General features: G+C 32.5%; 1 protein-coding gene across 2 annotated transcripts in view; it reads left to right on the top strand.

Annotated features, from left to right (window-relative positions):
• The first annotated feature begins 317 nt into the window (after positions 1–317).
• The window catches only part of ACC (acetyl-CoA carboxylase), a 78,681-nt gene continuing 58,923 nt past the window's right edge, over positions 318–20,075 (top strand). Inside the window, exons 1-3 of one of the 2 annotated variants that reach the window (XM_089713299.1) lie at positions 318–685; positions 14,545–14,639; positions 15,802–15,962. In XM_089713299.1, coding sequence (XP_089569425.1) covers positions 598–685; positions 14,545–14,639; positions 15,802–15,962 — 344 coding nt within the window. In that variant the 5' untranslated portion in view covers positions 318–597. Of the gene's footprint in view, positions 686–14,544; positions 14,640–15,801; positions 15,963–19,277; positions 19,374–20,075 lie in introns of those variants that run through there. The other variant, XM_089713300.1, reaches the window with a different exon arrangement.

Genomic DNA, 20,075 nt, shown 5'->3' with positions numbered 1-20,075 from the left:
TAATTCCGACTATCCGCAAGTAATATTTTTCTCGTAATTCATCATTATTTTAATGAGATACAATGCTCGACTACTGCTCAGGAAATATTGATCCAAATATAGTCTCCTATTATATTATGATTGGCATAAACATCATATCAGTAGGCATGAGTTCACAAAGATCGTACGATAGTTCTATAAAATTCCATTGAAAAAAGCGCTGCAAGCCGCTCTACATATTTTTTGTACGATTGGACGTCCAATCAGTCTCAAGGGCAACCTCGCTTTATTTTTTAAATAACGAAACATTAACCATGCTGTCAAACGCGACTCGCGAGTCCGCGTGAAAGAAGCATGCTTGTCAGCCTGTTTTCGAACAAATTCATCGTAAAATAAAATGATGCGCACTTGATCACCACTAAGACCACTAATTAATAATTACAGTAACGTTTAATCGCGATGTTATGACGTCGATTTTATTAGCGCTCTCTTGACATCGACTACCTGATTAATTCCTAGGGAACACTCGTCGGCTAAATAGTTGGCGGGAAGACGTGCATTTTTGAATTTTTTTTTTCAATGGCTGTGTTGTGTTGTGTTCAGTTGTTTTTTTAATTTATGTTAATCATTGCGTTTTTTGTTGGAGTTGTTTTCATTTGTTATGTTATAAAATCACTACTTAAGGAGCGTGAGGAATTTATTAAACGTGAGTAATGTTATATTTTTTTATTTAATTATTTCTAATTAAATTGAGTATAATATTATGTATTAATTCATTTAAAATTTATTTTATTTTGCATTTATGTCGCAAACCAACAAACCTATAAAAATAATTTCAGTAGAATTTGATATATAAATTCAAAATTTACCGCGAATTTTAATATTTTTTTACCGACAGTAAGGTACGGTCTACGTTTATAAATTATACATAATAGAATATTGAACAGATTTTACGTCCATATAATTTGCATAAAATACCTACATTAACAAAATTTATTCAATCAGATTATGGTTCCTCATTTTAATCGGATATTCTGTGATATAGTTTAAAGTTTATTTGCATACCTAGCTTTTATCTCAGACTTTGAGCGCGGCGAAAGAATGTAATTTTTTTTAAAGTGAAACTTTTATTACATCGTCTCAAACTTGTTGGTCTGTGTAGGTAGCGCATGTCGCGTGTATCGCGGCTGCCGATAGGTACGTATTATGGTATGACCACATATTACTAAATAGGTATGACTCCCATGTGTCATGTCCCTTGTAGGGGTATGGGGCAAAATAATTTCACATCTGTTTCTCTGATCGATTTTTTTTACTGGTAAGTAGATTATTAGGCTTCTGTAACATGAACCCTAGACACCCTGGTTACTCGCACGTTAACCATTTTGCCAAGAATACCTACATTATTTATTGAGATTTTATTGCTCTGAGATTAACTTAAATATGAACTTAATCTAATTATAAACTAAAACAAAAGGCGGTATTATCGCTAAATAGCGATTTCTTCCAGACAACTGAAGTATTTATTGAGATTTTATTGATTTGTTTTGAATTCATGCTTCTATTTGTTTTACAATAGATAAATGATTAATGGATTCGATTCAAAAAAAATTGTTTACAGTTATAGATTCTCACGATCATTAAAGATATTTTGACTCATGGATATTATTACACAAGGATCTGGTATAGAGTAGGTATAACTAAGTAAATAAAATAAAAAAAATATTATTTTATTACAAAAAACTAAACTACCTTCAAATTGTCAGTAGTGGACAACCGAAAGGCACTAGCTTTCAAATAAAGAAAGAATACCTAATGAAAATCGGTTCACCCAGTCGAAAGATCAGACGCAACAAACCCACAAAATACAATCTATATGAAAACCTTTTTGAAGTCGGTTTAAAATAAAATTCGTTGATAATTGGAATAAAGTAAAAAAACTCCAAATTAAAATCAAAACTGTAACAGCAAGTACGTGTTACTTTGAACTGTTGACGACATTGTCACTGTATTTACATTGAATGATCCATAAATTAGATTAGGGACTTCGTTTATTATACATTTTCTACAAAAGTAACGTATTATATGTACTACTATGTACTTATGTACTCATATATACTTATGCGAAAAATAGCAAGTCACGTGTTAATCGTTTTAGTACTTACTTAGGTACTTTTTGTTTTTAAAAAATAACTACTTATGCACATAGTTTATACTTTATGTGGCGTGCGGTTTCGCGACGAAACCACGGGCGAAATCAAGTATTTCTTGATCTGCTTGCTCCACTGCTGTTGGTCTTAGCGTGATAATATAATACAGCCTTCCTCGATAAATGGGCTATGTAAGACCGAAACAATTTTTCAAATCGGACCAGTAGTTCCCGAGATTAGCGCGTTCATACAAACAAACAAACTCTTCAGTAAAGATAGATATATCTATACTAATATTATAAAGCTGAATAGCTGATAGGATACAATATTATTATTTATTATCATCAGCTGATAATAAATTCTCACACGTGGTCCACACGCAACGTTAGGTCACTTTTGATTTATTTATAGAAGATTTATTTTTTTCTCCTTTATCTCTATCGTTAATTTGGTCCACAATTTGCTAGTGGACACAATAACACAATTTGGAAATTATTTTTTAGAAGACGTGTTTGAACTTTTCTAGAAAAATTCCGACGGTATCGGCTTTATGAATGAAAAGTAAGCAAATACCTACTTATAGGTAGATCGTAACGAGAATGAAGACGAGAGGAAATCACCTATTATAATCAAATCTCTATAATTATTTCTTTTCTTGGTTAAAAATCTCACATTTTATGCCATAAGCAAGTCCTTGTATCACCTACTTAACTAAGTATTAGCAAAAAAAAACAGGATACAATAAAAGCTAAAAGACGAATGAACATTGTTGTAAATATACAAAAAGTATAAAACTAGAAAGATTTGTGAAAAGGTAACTCTAGGCTAGGCCACAGATTACTACGGCTAGACGTTGTGTGATTGTTTTAATTAAATAATTTTTATTAATTTTTAAAGTAGTATTCAGTTTAGATGACACTAATGCACCTGCACAAAATGCATGCAAAACATATGTGCTGTACTTTACTTATCCCACCAAAAACATAAATGTAAAAATTGGAGCCAAGTTCAATCGTTGACTTAATTTGCCGAAAAAAGAATTGAGATCTAAATATGTGCCAAGTTCTGTAGACAGTCCAGAAATTTATTTACAAAGATGTAAGATGTATTAAGTTCTTAGGTGAACTGAAAACGCAATTGTTTTATTTTCCCTTAGAGAACAACGTTTATACCAAAATATGACTTTTTTAATTTGAATAATATAATTATTTTCACAAAGCAAACAACTAATGACCTATTGAACCCCATAATTTGACTTTGCTAGTTTTTAGAACCTCACAAAATATAAACAGTATGTAAAACTAGCCTCATCAAATCAATTTGTTTGCTTTGTGAAAATAATTTTATTAAGTACTTTATATTCAAATTAAAAAAGTCATATTTTGGAAAAAATGTTGTGTGGTTTTATGAAACCACGGTAAAAGTGAAACTTAGGCACAAAATTATCGTATTTGTACGATAATAATTATCGTACGGTTCAACCGTCACGCGACATGCGCTACACAGACCAAAAAGTTTGAGACGATGTAATAAAAGTTTCACTTTAATAAATGGATGGTCATTCGTCATTGGTCATTGACTGATGTTGAAATAAATAAGGTACTTAGGTATTCAATTTGAAAATTGCTTTGATCGTATCATAAAAAATCGGAAAATATTTTCAATTCTGACTTATAATCAAAAGTTAAAAACTCAAATAACTAAACAATTTAAACCTTCAAGCGTAGACTGAACGGCTACCTACCTATTAGAGCTAGCTACTAGTTATTAGTCTGTGCTTTACATCAGGCGAGATTGTGGTCAAGCGCCTCCCTATCTTCAGTAAAAAAAAAATTTTTTTTATCTTTTCTGCATAATATTGATGTATGAAGATATGGCTAGTGGCCACAGATCTAATTGCTGAAGAAAACGACTTAAATATCGGTCATTATAACCAAAAATTTAGATAATATTTGATATCTAACAGTTCACATGGTAAGGTTGCTGGATTATGGCTCATACCCTCAAAGATGAAAGAAGGCCTGTGTCCCTGTAGGAGGCAAAATAGGCTGAAGAATATAACGTTAATTAAAACACCACTTAGTTAATGTGTTAAAATAATTAATAGTTTAAAAAAACTAAAAAACACGCTTTTTATAGAAAACCGAACTAAAAAATAGAAAATTTTTATCAAATTAGTGTATTGTCATCGGTCCTCAATAAATCTACAAAGTTTGAACGAAATCTGGCCGTTTAAAGTGGGTCAAAATCGCGCCCAAAGAAGTCGGTTACAAACATACAAACATACAGGTGAAGCTAATATAAAGCGTGTAAAAAAACATTAACTGTTTTAAATTCCTAATAAAATATACACGTGTTTTAATTACTACTAAACTTGCAATAAAATTATACCACAGAATTATACCAATGCCGCCGAATCAAGTTTTTAATATCTTTATTTTGATTTTGTATTATCCACCTTTTGTACCAAGGAATAGTGAAGAAATTCGATCTTCAAGTATAAAACCATAATAAAAATAATATCGGTAAAGTTCTTGTCGGACTCTTAAAACTAAGGTTCCGTACTATTACGTACTATTAGGCTGAAGAACAACTGCAAAAAAATAGCCAACCAATTTATGACTGTGCTTACCGTTGCTTAAGCTCGATTGTTTATTAGCAGCAGCAGAAATAAATAATCTTGGAAAATTTCAACTATTACGGTTGATGAGATACAGCCTGTTGACAGGTGGACAGATAGATAGACAGACAGCGAAGTGTAAGTAATAAGGTCCCATTTTTACCCTTTGGATGCGGAACCCTACAAACATCACCAGAACATTATTATTGAGAGGCAATAGGCTCATTTTATTCATTATGATAATTTCTCGGTCGATCAAACTTGCAAATACTTCCTCGTTAGAAAAATCCGGCCTATTCAATATATTATTTAAAATAAATAATTTGTGTAAACAAAAATATAGGTATTGACTTAGCCCTCGAACTCTGGTCTCAAGGAAGAGCGGATGTTTCTGACTTAGGGCATGTTTTCTAAGTACTAAAGAACTTTGCTATAATGTATTTAAAAAAATCGTATAAAAATCCGTTGCGTACCTAGTTTAAAGATTTACATACATATGGACAGAGAGACAGCGACAGTGGCTTTGCTATTCTATACTATCTAGTGATACCTATGCTTACCTGCTATAATATACTGATATATTTTTTTCTGAAAACTTCGTTTCAAAACCTACCTATTTATCTCAAGACCTAATTAAATTGAAGAATACCTTCATGATAATAAGATAGTAAGTATTGCAAGTAAAAAAGTTAATGTCAAAAGCCATTATGTTTTTATAATTTGTATTATAGTTCGCAATTGTCTTTTTACACTTGACACGTAATAAGTATTTATAGTGCCACAAACTTATCTGACCCGGTGACAGTGTCACTGATGTCGCTTTCTTTTATATAAACAAAATATTCCGTATGAAAAGTCTGTGAAAATGTGACATTTCAAAATGGCGGCACGTAGTTCCAGTTTTTGCCACCGGGTCAGATAAGTTTGTGGCACTGTAATATTATCTTGCATCTTAGGAACAACTGTTTTTCATTGCAAATCTACATCCTATACAGGGTGTCCCACTATTGGTATACTATGCGCGAAAGAACTTGTAGTTTTGCATACACTGATCACGAAAAAAATACTTAAACAACAAAATTACGTCAAAAATTTTTTGCTAAATTTTTCCTGGAAATCCATGTTTTTAACCGACTTCAAAAAAAAGGAGGAGGTTATCAATTCGGCCGGTATGTTTTTTTATGTATGTACACCGATTACTTCGAGGTTTCTGAACCGATTTTTGTGATTCTTTTTTTGTTTAATGCGGAATGGTTTCGAATTGGTCCCATAAAAATTTTATTCGGATAGGCCCAGTAGTTTTTATTTTATGAGCATTTTTGTCTGATCTCGATGACTTAATTGAAATGTAGCAAGTAACTTAGATTCACTTCCCGGTTACCGATTGAGCTGAAATTTTGTATACGTGTGTAAATTGGACAGCGATGAAACATTATCATGACATAGAGCTGATTTGATGATGGAATCGGAAGGTGGCCATAGGAACTCAGTAATACAATTGACTCAACTTTATCGACTTTGGACTCGTTTGATTCGTGTTGGAAAATACACTAAAAAGTATTAAATAAAAATAACTACGTTAGGGAAAGAGAGACACAGCGACAGTGGCTTTGTTATTCTATACTATCTAGTGATACCTATGCTTAGTGCTTGCCTGCTATAATATACTGATATATTTTTTTCTGAAAACTTCGTTTCAAAACCTACCTATTTATCTCAAGACCCAATTAAATTGAAGAATACCTTCATGATAATAAGATAGTAAGTATTGCAAGTAAAAACTTAATGTCAGTCATTATGTTTTTACCTGCAATATTATGTTAATTTGTATTAATAGTTCGCAATTGTCTTTTTACACTTGATACGAAAAAATAATATTATCTTGGATCTCAGGAACAACTGTTTTTCATTGCAAATCTACATGCTATAAATTGAATTTCTTCTACTCTTTGACTATAAGGTGCCTATAGGCACATTCCACACCATCTATTGCTTACCTTTATATTTTCCAAATATGTCAGAATCATAACTTGTTAAAAAAATATAATTATAACAGAATACATCTTTGTTTGAAGTCGGTATAACTCAACGACTTTCTTAAACCATTCAAGTGCATACAACAGCTATAAACAAGTACTAATGTTATTATCTCCATGAGATCGTTATGAACGACCTTTATGTAGATTACGTAAGTGTAGATGCACCATTATTATCTTAATGTTTCTAGTAGTAACATTGATGTATTTTAACTAGTTCTATCCGGGTAACTAAACTTATAGGTAAGGCTACTTTTAATATTTTTCCATCCTATCCCTTATATATTTTGAAATATAGTTATCTATTGATTTCACTTGTCAGTAGAAACAGCATTTCGATAGGTTTTGAAAGAAATCTATACTAATATTATAAAGCTGAAGAGTTTGTTTGTTTGAACGCAATAATCTCGGGAACTACTGGTCCGATTTGAAAAATTCTTTCAGTGTTAGATAGCTCATTTATCGAGGAAGGCTATAATATATACCATCACGCTACGACCAACAGGAGAGGAGCCACGGGGGTGAAACCGCGCGGAGCGGCTAGTAATATATAAATTTCTAATTTAGTAACTATCATAGATTATTTAAAAAAATGTAGGTGACTACTCCAATTTAGAAGTCATCTTTGAATGTAAAATTCATACATTTTACTTGCAATTTGCAAACAATACATACACTCGAAAAACTTCGATTAAGTTTTGTAGATCAGTCGGATAAAATTAGCAACTACATACTTTTTATTATAAATTATAATACTATACAAATTAATATAATAAGCAAGCATCAGTTCAAAATTGGTAGGTATAAAAAATCAGTTTCACTTCTTGTAATCAATTTAAGAATAGTAAAAAACGGTAAAAACCACGTAAAAACCTTAACTGTCACCAGTCACCACTCATATGGAAAAACGTTCTGTTAACCACAATTTTACATATGGATTTTAGAACTGTGGTTTTAACCAAAAATAGAGAACATGCTGTGTATAATGTTTAGTATATTTAACATGTAAATTTTGTCTACGCGTCAAGATATATACAGGTTATATATCAGTGTTTAGATGTAGTTCAGCATTAATTACATAAAAAATAACGTAAATTACCTATTATATTACCCGACTGCGTAGTTTTCTATTTGGCAGTTCTTTAGCCTGTAACAATTGGTGGTTTTCTGAAATCTATGATGTCATGAGAGTAAGAACTAAATTTTTTATAAGCCTATATTATACGTATGTATAAAATAATAAAAAAATATGCGGCTAGGTAGTTAAGCATAAATGCTAGCAAAACGGTAACGTAATAAAAGAGATTAATATGAGATTGTGTTGATTATAACAGGTAAAACTCATAATTCATAACCTGTGTTCATAACATACTTATAGAAGCGTTTTGACGTATACAATTAGCGTACGGCGTACTATAGCAGTATTACTTGCAGAGTGGAAAAATGACAGCGCTATATAGGTCATCTAGCGCCATCACTTTCCCACACAGGATATAATACTGCTATAAAACATCATGGTAACCCTAAATCGCTAGTGTATTTTTTCAAATGACGTCTCAAATGAAAACGGAGTATCGTAACGTATTTCCCTTTATAAATTACACGAATAACAGGTTACTATTACGTCAATAACTAGTTCCTTATTTATTTTGTTTTCACTCAAGGTTGAATTAATTTGTGGCAGTTTATATGTAAAATGCTTAGCATCAAAGTAGGTATAACGATTGTATAATGTATACCGATGATCGCGCAGCGTAAGATTTTTGTCTACTTATATTTTAATTTTGCACGCCTCATAAATAAGCGTTGAGGTGGGTACTACTGTCACTTCGCGCAAAACGTCTGATTTTTCAAACTTAAAATGTCTTTATGTATCATACATTGCACTTGTAAGATAATACATACACACACATATTAAGAAAAAACACTATTTTTAACGTTCATGATATTTTTGATGTCATTTTTGTTATTTAAACTAGTTAAAAAACAGTTTAAAAAAGTTCTGTCTTGGACGTCCGTGTGTCTGTATGTGCGGATCCTTTTTCTTGTTAACACGATAGCGACCGAAATACTTTACTAATCGAGTCTTTTTTTTTCTCTTACGCTTGAGTATGCTCAGGAATAGAACCCTTTCATTTTTCAGGGTCTGATTCGATGTGGTTTAATTGTTATTAAATAAACAAAAATAATAATTAATAAATATTTATTAAAAAAAAATTATGAGGCGTGCACTTTTGGATTTTCCAAATTATTTCAATTTACTGGGTCATGGAATACGTCTGGGAATTATAATCATAACTCAAACTCAAACATTTATGCATTAAAATTTAAATTATACTTCTTCTAGAAGTACTTTTGAATCCATATAGTTAATAGTATTTACCATTACATTAATCTCCTGTTAGTAGTAGTTTAAATATTTTACATTTTTTTTATCCAAACTCAACACTTATTTTACGCATCAGAATTTGGCGCAATCTAAACTTTCGTCAGTCACAAGTCACAACCTTGCTTTAAATTCAAAATTATTAAAAAAACCGGTTAAGTATACTCTTCGGGCTTCTTAAGGGTCCAACAGACCCTGATCGATAGAAAAACAAATATATTTTTCAACTCGAAAATATGTACAATTATTTAAATAGTACTGAAGTGTTATTTGTACAATAACATAGATAAATTCTTCTAGTTGAAGGGTTTAGAAATTATGCTTGAAGTACGTACCTACTGTTTTATCTAGCAATAGTGTCTATTAATTTGAAAGACAATGATTTCCACCACAGATGATTGTGTTAAACAATCAACTCGAAATCAAAAAGGACTTCAAGCCTTCCTGCCCAGACACTAATTTCGAATAGCATCCGAAACTTTTATGAAGATCTAAAATTAATACACAGGCTACTCACCATAAAACTTAACAAACGAAAAAGTGGAAATAGGGACTCCAAATTAGTAGGTATGGAATCTATCAGACGATATTCAAGCACACAAATTAAATTGTCTTCGTAAAACAAATAATAATGGATAAGGGATCAATTTAAAGGCTTATTAGACCACCCAATTTTTAGGGACCCTAACCCTAACTAAGAGCGGTGTAATAAGACTTAGGGAGTTATAATAGTTATAGTGTCCCGATTTAGGGCGATCGGGTCTGCCCGATCTGCCTAGCTCACTAAGCGCCCTGCAGATTGGGTAATGTAATAACGTTTAGGGCGGTTAGGGAGCTCAGTTGCCGCGCGACTAGTGCGTGGAGTGGCTGCTTTTGTATGTAAGGTGTCACCAAACTTCCCTACTACAGGTTTATATAACTTAAAAGGGAAGTTCCAAATGTTTGTGATCACACCGCCATGTTAACAAATAAATAAATTGTTTAAATCAATTGTTTATTTAATTGTTTTAAAACTCAACAAGTGTTCAAATTGTTCTGCACCTACTCTAATTAATTCATTAAAACTCCCGGTTCAAGCACGCTTAGTATTTGCATATTTGAAAGCTTTTCACGTAACCGCAAATACTCTTTCACCCAGATCTTTCTCTTCTTTTTTTTAATATTTGTTATTGCGTCAACGGTTGCCACTGCTACAGCAACTTTTTGAAGTTTCGATACTGACGGCGGCATAATGTAAAATGCAACAATACGTTTATCTCTCTAGACATTCGCGTATAAACTGAGTTAGGGCCCAATTCGCAGAGAAGTGTAATAAGCGCCACACTAACTAGGGAACACGCCCACCCTAGATGCAGGGCCCTTCATATCGGGTAGTGTAATAAGCCTTTAAGGCATAACATGCTCGTGGGACTTTTAACATATTGCAATGGAAAAATACACAAGGAAAACTACTTTCGATATAGATCAATTTCTACTTGTAAAGAGCACATTTTTTATTTTGAATATGCAACGAATAAACTGAAACTGAAGGACCAATTTCAAAAATTCCTTCACAAGCAGAAAGCTCGATTTCTCATTGACGTGGCCCATATTTCCAAAATTCCAACCGACGAGACGCGGACGTTTCTAAAAAAGAAGAATTTCAATTAGACTGTATTTTTTTCTCGATTACTCCGTGGATTTTCAACTGTTTGTCGTGATTCTTTTTGTGTTTGATATAAAATTGTTATCATTTGGTCCCATTCAATAGGTTGGAGTAGGACCTCTCTCTCTTCAGGAACATCGATCTTTTATGTAGAAAATAATTATTTTATTTTTCCGGGACGTGGTAATAAGTTTCCATAGCATGCATATGGTTACATGCGGTTACATGCGTAACTTATCTGGGTTCAGATGTCAATGCGGTGATGCGTGAAGGTGAAATAGGACAAACTTTATCTTACCAAGGAAGTGCAGGGGTCAATTGAAGTGTATGCTTAAGTAAAATGTTACTAGCTTTCCTATCTTGATATATGTATTCATAATAGTCTATTTCTCTAACATAAGGTCATAAGTTTAAGATCAGTTGCTGATTTCAATGACCTTTTGATAAGTAGGTATTCTAATGCTTTGTAAGAATGTTAAAAGAAAATAATCCTGCTAATATGACATATACATATATGGATGTTTGTTCATCATCAGCCCATATACGTTCCCACTGCTGGGACACGGGCCCCCTATGAGGGTACAGGCCATAAATCCACCACGCTGGCCAAGTGCGTGTTGGCGGATGACACATGTCGTTGAACTTTTTTTAATTCTTCGACATGTCGGTTTCCTCACGATGTTTTCCTTCACCGTTCGAGCAGTGGTGATGTTACAACATGCGCAGATAAATTGAAAAATCAATTTTTTTCCTGCGCGCTCGCCTGGTCTCGAACCCCGGATTTATCGATTCGAAGTCCGAGGTCTCACCACTGAGCCACCACTACTTTATGGATGTTTGTTACTCTTTGACAAAAACCTATTGGACGGATTTGGATGAAACTTTACAATAATATTAACTCAGGCCCCGAAATCACAGACACAATAGAAAATCTATTGTGTCGTGGACCGATCGGGCCGTTCGGGGCTCAATGGGATATAGGTTATACAGCAGAATAACACATAAGTTATAGAAATACATACTTGATTTTGCATGCGGGTTTGTCTGACAGCTAGTAATAAATAAATGTACTGGAGAATTTAAAAAATTCAGAAATTTCCGATTATAAACACGTGCACGTTTGACGGGTTAACTAGTTTTAGAAAATAACTAGTTTATACAGGGTGTAATCGTTAAGTGTGCACAGGCGATTATTCCGTAACTATTGCAGATATCAAAAAACATTATACTGTCATCGAAAGCCCTTTACCTAATGAGTAAAATGACAATAATAATTTTTAAAAAATAAAACGGGAAATATCAAAAAAAGTCACATTAAACACTCCCATACATTGAATTTTCCAAACATTTTGTGTTCAAAGCAAATGTTCGAAGTGACGTCCTCGTTTTGGAATACCATTGTATTCCACATCGAGCTCTGTTTACAGTTTCTAAATTTATTAATTTGCGAAATTCAAAAAAAGAACCAAAATTTTTCATATTATTACATGTTTAGGATAGTCATATCTCATACTAAATGTATGGGTGTGTTTGGTGTAAAATTTTTGGATATTTCCCGTTTTATTTTTAAAAAGTTATTGTTGTCATTTTACTCATTAGGTAAAGGGCTTTCGATATCAGTATAAAGGTTTTTGATATCTGCAATAGTTACGGAATAATCGCCTGTGCACACTTAACGATTAGGTACACCCTGTATAAAATACTAGCTTTTATCTGCGGCAAAACCGCTGACCACTACATATTTTCATACATTTGTTTTTATTTTTCCATTTTATAATATTTTCTTGTATCAATTATTCAACATAGAATGTTTTAAAGTCCACGCCTAAATTCCGTCTTTAGACAAACTTAAAAAAAACATCATTGCATATTTTCATTTAACGTTTAATTACAATCTGGTAAAAACTTAAGATACAACTGTAGGTATTCATGTCTAATATTGGTTACTGACACAAATCAAGCAAGCAATTGTGCAAAAAGAATTTATAATTATTTTAATATCTTAATAAAATGTTAATTTAGGTTTGTCCAAAATTAACATTTTTATCTCAATAGTTTATGAAATGTTTATGAGTTTATGATGGAATTAAAGTGTGTATTTTTTCTATATATATCTTTTTATTACAATAATATTTTATACAATGACCTAGTTTATGAGTTTATAAAGAAAATTAAGGTTTTTACCATTTTTTAAGATAATGACGTCAAATGGATTTTTCAGACTACAGTATATTTTATACTTAACAGTTATGAAAACTGATAAGGTACAGTTTAGCAGTTTTATTTACTTTTAATTGACATAATCTCCATCATTTCAAGATGAAAATACAATTTATTTCTCTTATGTTATACACAATTATATTGTTATATATGTGTCCTATACATATATACTAGCTTAGATAAGCTTGCATGTTGTGTTTTCTGTTTAAACAGAACTAGTTGTTATATTATGATAATCCTTTTTGTTTTTGATAGCTCAAATCTTGAGGAAAATATACTATTTAACATTACTTTGTTTGTGTTGTTAATAGGCTTCATAGTTGTATAGTTTATGATTTAAACATTGTATTTATGTATTTTCTTTAGCATTATTATTATTTGTGTTTATCCTTAATTAGCTTTACGACTTATCAGCAATTGTCTGACGCAGGTTAAAAAAGGGTTTTTTACTGTTAGACGTAAATATAATAAATATTTGTGTGATACTAAAATACGTAAATTAAACGCATGCATATGAAATAGAGTTACCTACTATAAATAATACAGGGTGTCCCACTATTGGTATACTAAGCCCGAAGGGACTTGTAGTTTTGCATACACTGATCACGTAAAAAATACTTATACAACAAAATTACGTCAAAAATGTTTTGCTAAATTTTTCCTGAAAATCCATGTTTTTTTCTCTAGCTTCGCGCAGCCGACTTATACCGCTTCTCTAATGTGAGCATTTTGTCTATGAAAACATAATCTTAAACGATAGCTCACGTGCTGGTGGCAAAGTTGGGCGGGTTGCTTGTTTTGGATGTACAGAATTCATCTATTCAAAAAAAATGGGTCTGGAATTTTATAAGTATTTTTTACGTAGGTACTCAGCGTATGTAAAACTATAACCTCCTTTGAGCTTAGTACCTACTACCTGTGCCTATACGTTATAAAACGAATACCAATAAAATACCTCGATTCAATAAGAAAGGAATCCTAAATCTTCATTTATATCGCCCGTTATAATCAATTGCATTCCTTGCCTCGTTGAAATGTATTGGAAATAATAGAGTTATCCGAGTAATTGAATTCCTTTAAAATCTTAACGCCTAACGCAATTTAAAAGCAATTTATTTTAGTGCGCCTGCCGTATTTATCATAGCAAGTTTGTATCTAAGAAAATAATACTGCAAGTTTGAAAAGGAGAAACGATTAGTTTTTTTAGATCTAATCTGCATTTTAAATTAACTAGCTAATTTTATTATAAATTACATTTTTCGCTACATGTAACACTATATACATCGAAATCGCAATGAGATATTTAAATTACATTTTATAAACTTTTGATAAATATGTTCAGAAACAAGTTTTTGTTGGAATTTACGCTATTTTTTCTGTTTTCTCATATTCGACGGGAGTTAATATTTTAGTTACTGTTACGATGTCTTTGGCTGATGTTTTTGGTTTGTTGCGTGGTGGAGAATTGAAGAAATTAAGTGTACCAAGATGTTTAAATTTGCTTGCAGGGAATATGGCGGACCAGGATAAGGAGCAGGTTCGATGCTCGTCGAGTGAAAGTGATAATTTTGAAAAGATCGACTCGGAAGAGGCCAGAGGCGATGTAAGTACTTACTTTCTTTAAAATTATGAAACTAACATTTATGTAGAGCATTTCTAAGGCATGATTTTTGGTGTTTGAAGAGATAGATTTAGTTAAGGGATATCGAGAATTTTTATTAACTTATGTTAGAGAAATGAAATATATGGTTGAGTAAACTTTTATGAAATTTTGGCGACGGCTTTTTTTTGTTCGAGTTTTTAATAATTTCACCTCAAATAAAAGTAACAAGGTTACAGCGACCATGTAGTATTTATTTACCGGATCGCTTTTTTACTTTTGAATTTTTTATCCCTTTCTACCGTATTAACATAATATAAGACACTAGAGTGAGATGCATTTTTTTCCCTTGAATGTAATGGGTAATTTTTTTAAACCTTGGCTTAACTTATTACACGCTTTATATTAGCTTCACCTGTATGTTTGTTTGTTTGTAACCGACTTCTTTGGGCGCGATATTGACCCACTTTAAACGGCCAGATTTCGTTCAAACTTTGTAGATTTATTGAGGACCGTTGACAATACACTAATTTGATAAAATTTTCTATTTTTTAGTTCGGTTTTCTATAAAAAGCGTGTTTTTTAGTTTTTTTAAACTATTACTTTTTTAAAGGTAGGACTAATTTAATGTAATAACAAGCATGTTAGTAGGTGTAGTCTATGCGATTCAGTTATTAATTATTTTAATGTAATTAAAAAAAGCATTAGGAGCATAATTAATTCATTACGATTATTATGAATGCTATGTTTGCTATGCTAGGTTTTCACAGTTTTTGCATAAATTTTTTAAGCAGTACTTAGGTACATATTCATATCATTATATTATCTGTAGTATATATATTATGTAAGATTGTAAGCATATAATATGTATACGCATTCCTTGACCATATAAAAATTAAAAACATTATACAGAACAATGCTAAATTCAAAGACTTCGATCTTAATGTTTTATTTTTATTATTTCTTCTTGTATAAGGCCGCCTTTTGCAACCGGGGCAAAAGGTCATTTATTTGCCTTCACAACTTAAAACTATTACAAAGGAACTAAATACAAAGGACTAGTGTCTGAAATACCTGTTGTGCAGATAAATTTAAATCAATAAAATCAAATTGGTAGGTAGGTCAAAAAAGACATGCTATATTAATTACAAATATCGTATTACAGGGGGAAACGCACTTCCGAGTGGGTGACGAGTCCCCAGAAGACGATGACGGTCCAGCCCACGAAGGGGGGGATTTCTTCCCCAATGCCCCACCACCTAACATACGGAGAATGCTCACACCTGCTCAGCAATTGGCATTGGCTGAGAAAAGAAGCACGCTGAGGTATTTATTTATTTATTTATAAACTAGCTTCCGCCCACGACTTTGTACGTGCATCCCCGTTTTTCCCCGTTCCCGCAAGAATTTCGGGAAATCCTTTCTAAGCGGATGCCTACGTCCTAACATCTACCTGCATGCCAAATTTCAGCCCGATACGTCCAGTGGTTTGGGCTGTGCGTTGATAGATCACTATATCAGTCACCTTTGAGTTTTATATACCTACTAGCGGTCCGCCCCGGCTTCGCCCGTGGTACATAATATGAAAAATAGATGTTGGCCGATTCTCAGACTTACCCGATATGCACAGAAAATTTCATGAGAATCGGTCCACCCGTTTCGGAGGAGTATGCAGACTAACATTGTGACACGAGAATTTTATATATAAGACTAGCGGTCCGCCCCGGCTTCGCCCGAGGTACATATGAAAAATAGATGTTGGCCGATTCTCAGACTTACCCGATATGCACAGAAAATTTCATGAGAATCGGTCCACCCGTTTCGGAGGAGTATGCAGACTAACATTGTGACCGAGAATTTTATATATATAAGATATAGATTTATAAATACTTTATTGCACTTAAGGCGCGGGTCAAACACAAGCGGCGCGGGCGCGGGCGTGCCATAAGCGCGCCTCTTCAATCTGTTTTGCACCACGTCCTTCTTCTACATTTTGTATGTAAGAATTTTGGAAAGGCGACGAGGCGGTACGCCACGGTTGCGCCGCGGGCGTACCGCAGGCGTACCGCAGGCGCGCTTCCCCCATCGCATCCAAATAGAGGTCAATTCACGGTCATACACAATCAAAAGCAAATCGGGTGGTAGGAGACGGTAGCCTGTCAGTCAAAAATGAAAAACTCAAAAATCCGTCAGTCGTCTTTAAATATTGGTGGTGACTGCACGTGTTCTCTCTGTGTGGAATTATATAGAGCTGCTATTACATACCCTTCTTCGTTTTGTTTTTAAAGGTGAATTGAATTAATCGATGAAATGATTTACACAGGTGATGGCAGTAGGGAAAGTGAAAATGAAGAAGAGCATAATGAAAGTTGTGTATTTACAATGTCAGAAATAAAGATAATCCTGATTTTGATTGTGTTTTTTTATTTATTTGTAATTGTAATAATATTGTGGAATGATCAGTACTGTAAATACTTTTGAACTGAGATTTTAATGATAAGATTTATATGGTTTAAATGTAAACCTGTGTTTGAAAACCATATTTTATCTATACTAATATTATAAAGAGGAAAGGTTTGTATGTATGTATGTATGTATGTATGTATGTATGTATGTATGGTTTTCACGCATAAACTACTGGACCGATTTTGATGAAATTTGGCACAGATAATCTTTAGACCCTGAGAAAGAACATAGGCTACCTTTTATTGCGAAATATGTACCACGGGCGAAGCCGGGGCGGACCGCTAGTACAATATAAATTTTGTGTTATTTTTTTACCGAGTGACGTAAATGCGTTACTCTACCAACAAAACACTTACTTGCAGATAGTAACTCTACTAAAACTGGTAGAGTACTGAGAACTGGTAGAGTAGTGTGCTAGTTCACTCTACCGTTTATTCTACCCGTGTACACAGCCATAAACGCTATCTCTATAGAATAGAGCAATTACTTTTGTTGCTCCTGTAAACTTTTACAAGTGTATGTAAATAATAAATATGAATATTCATTTTTTTTTAATTATTACCGATTCGGAAGGTCTCTTCGAGACGAATCGGCAAGAAAATTAGAATCCTTGAATCAATGTATATCCGTAATATTCACATTATTGAAACGAATAATTTTCTTACCGGTTCTTACCATATTTTAGGTAACCACGCAATAAATGAATTTAAATAAGAAATTAATCTTACGAAAATTTAACTACGTATAATATCGTCTTATCTACGGAAGTATATTAGCTTCATATTACGGCAAAATTAAATTCTGTTTACACTACCATAGTGAGATTGAAATTTGTACCACAGGGCTTGATTTATGACATGTATTTAAAAAAAATATTTTACTTGATCTATGAATTGTGCTAAATAATGTACCTAATTTTTAATAATTTTTTTTAACCTCAACTGTGCTGTGTAATATACAATTTGGCTGGGATTTTACCGCAACAATTGTGATTAAATTTGTGTATAATTAGTCAAAATTGTCAGCTGTGATGTGTACCTTTTAAAATAAATAAATAAATATTATTAAATTACTTTAGATGAAACAGTAGATAAAATTAAGAAACGTACATAATGATTTAACACGCCTTTCAAAAGTATTCGAAGATCGTCGATCGATAAAAGAGTAAAGTTAAATAGAAGACGCTAAAAATTTTCATACTTTTTTGAATTTTTACCAGTTAATAGTTATTGAATTGAATCTATACTTAATAATATAAAGCTGAAGAGTTTGTTTTTTTGAACGCGCTTATCTTAGGAATTACTGGTCCGATTTGAAAAAATCTTTCTGTGTTAGATAGCCCATTTATCGAGGAATATCGAGGAAACCAACAGGAGCGGAGCAATGCGGGTGAAACCGCAGAGCACAGCTAGTTATTTATAAAAGTCAATCGCTTACGTCTCGAGTATTTCATAGTAGTACCACTACAGAATACAAATTGTACTCATTGAGATAATATTACTACGTATGGAGGAGACACCACGAACAAAATCTGTGCGCCATTTTTTTGCTCTAACATGGCTCTAACTACTAAGTTTTAAAAATTATTTTACTTACCGATAAAAGTTATTCCTATGCACTTTTCCGTATTATTTGTATTAATTGTGCAATATCGTAACACACACGAAGGCTTATTTGATGCGCTTCACTTTAAAACCATTAAAAAAAACCGCTCAACATACGAGCGGAACATAAGTGATGTAGGCGGTGTCGTCTCCATATGTATATCATGATTGTACCTACTATGAATTTTTTTAGGTATACATAATTACAAATTTGCTAGTTGATAGTACCTTCTCGTATTATTTTATTTTATTGTTTTATTTGTTGCATTATTATTAATTATTTGATAGTAAGTATGCAAAATACTTGCCAATTTTTCACGGCATAATACGGCAGCTTCCATCTACCTATTTGTTTCTTTAAACACATTACACACTATAAACGTATTAACATTATCTATAGCATTTTGTCCTTCCACAAACCGTAACCTTATCACAGAACATTGTATACTCAGAACCTTATGGACTTGTATTTCCATAAAGAATTTTCCGCAAAAGGCGGGAAAAACTGAAAAAATTCTAGAACTTCTCAAACTTATAATTAATCATCACTAGTCTCTGTGTCACTAGTCTTCCAATGCGTTTCACGGCAAACGCACGCGTTCGAAATCGGCGGGAAATTTTGAGCGCGAAACGAAAGTTTGACATTTACGTATCTAAATACGTTTTGGTATGCCAGTGTTCTTATAATTTAAAATAGTGATGTTTCCGATCGATAGAAAGTTTCGATGATTTTGTTAATTTATTGCGATTAATTTTTCTTATATTTGCGTTATTTTTTTCAGTCAGTAAATTGTAAATTATTTAGTATAAGGGTAATTATCAGATAGCATATTTTTATATTTTAAATACATAATTACACGATAAGTAGGAAGAAAATCGAGTTGTTAACCTAGACCTAAAGAGCGACAAGTTGCTTACCGGCCACCGGGTAATATTTATCATTTTGCAAACGAAGTAAATGAACCATTTCTTTTTTTAATTAAAAAATTAGATATCCATTAAAATTTTTAGTAACTAATTTAATGTTATGATTGATTTATGTACGATTCACTTTACTTGAGGTACGATCTAAATATTTTACCTTATTATTATTAAGAAAATTTGGCCCCAAAATGACCTTATTAATAACAGTTATATTTTTATATCATAAACTTATAGAAAAGAAATACCATGACGCCACAACTTCACCCATTATTTGACTGCATTGCATATGATCAACAAGCCTTGATGTTGGATTGTCGAGGTTAATTTAAACCAAATATTAAAAGTAGTATTTAATTGCTAAGTAAAAACCTGCTGTTATAACAATTTCATAATGAAATAATTTATGGACATAGTTTTTGCCACGGTAATACGTGATTTGATTTAT

The sequence above is a fragment of the Colias philodice genome, chromosome 30, assembly GCF_061535455.1.
Source record: "Colias philodice isolate Cphi_HAF_F1 chromosome 30, ilColPhil1 Martin Lab GWU primary, whole genome shotgun sequence".
Taxonomy (NCBI): Eukaryota; Metazoa; Arthropoda; class Insecta; order Lepidoptera; family Pieridae; genus Colias; species Colias philodice.
Note: the sequence above shows the minus strand (reverse complement) of the source record. Positions and strands in the feature narration are given on the sequence as shown.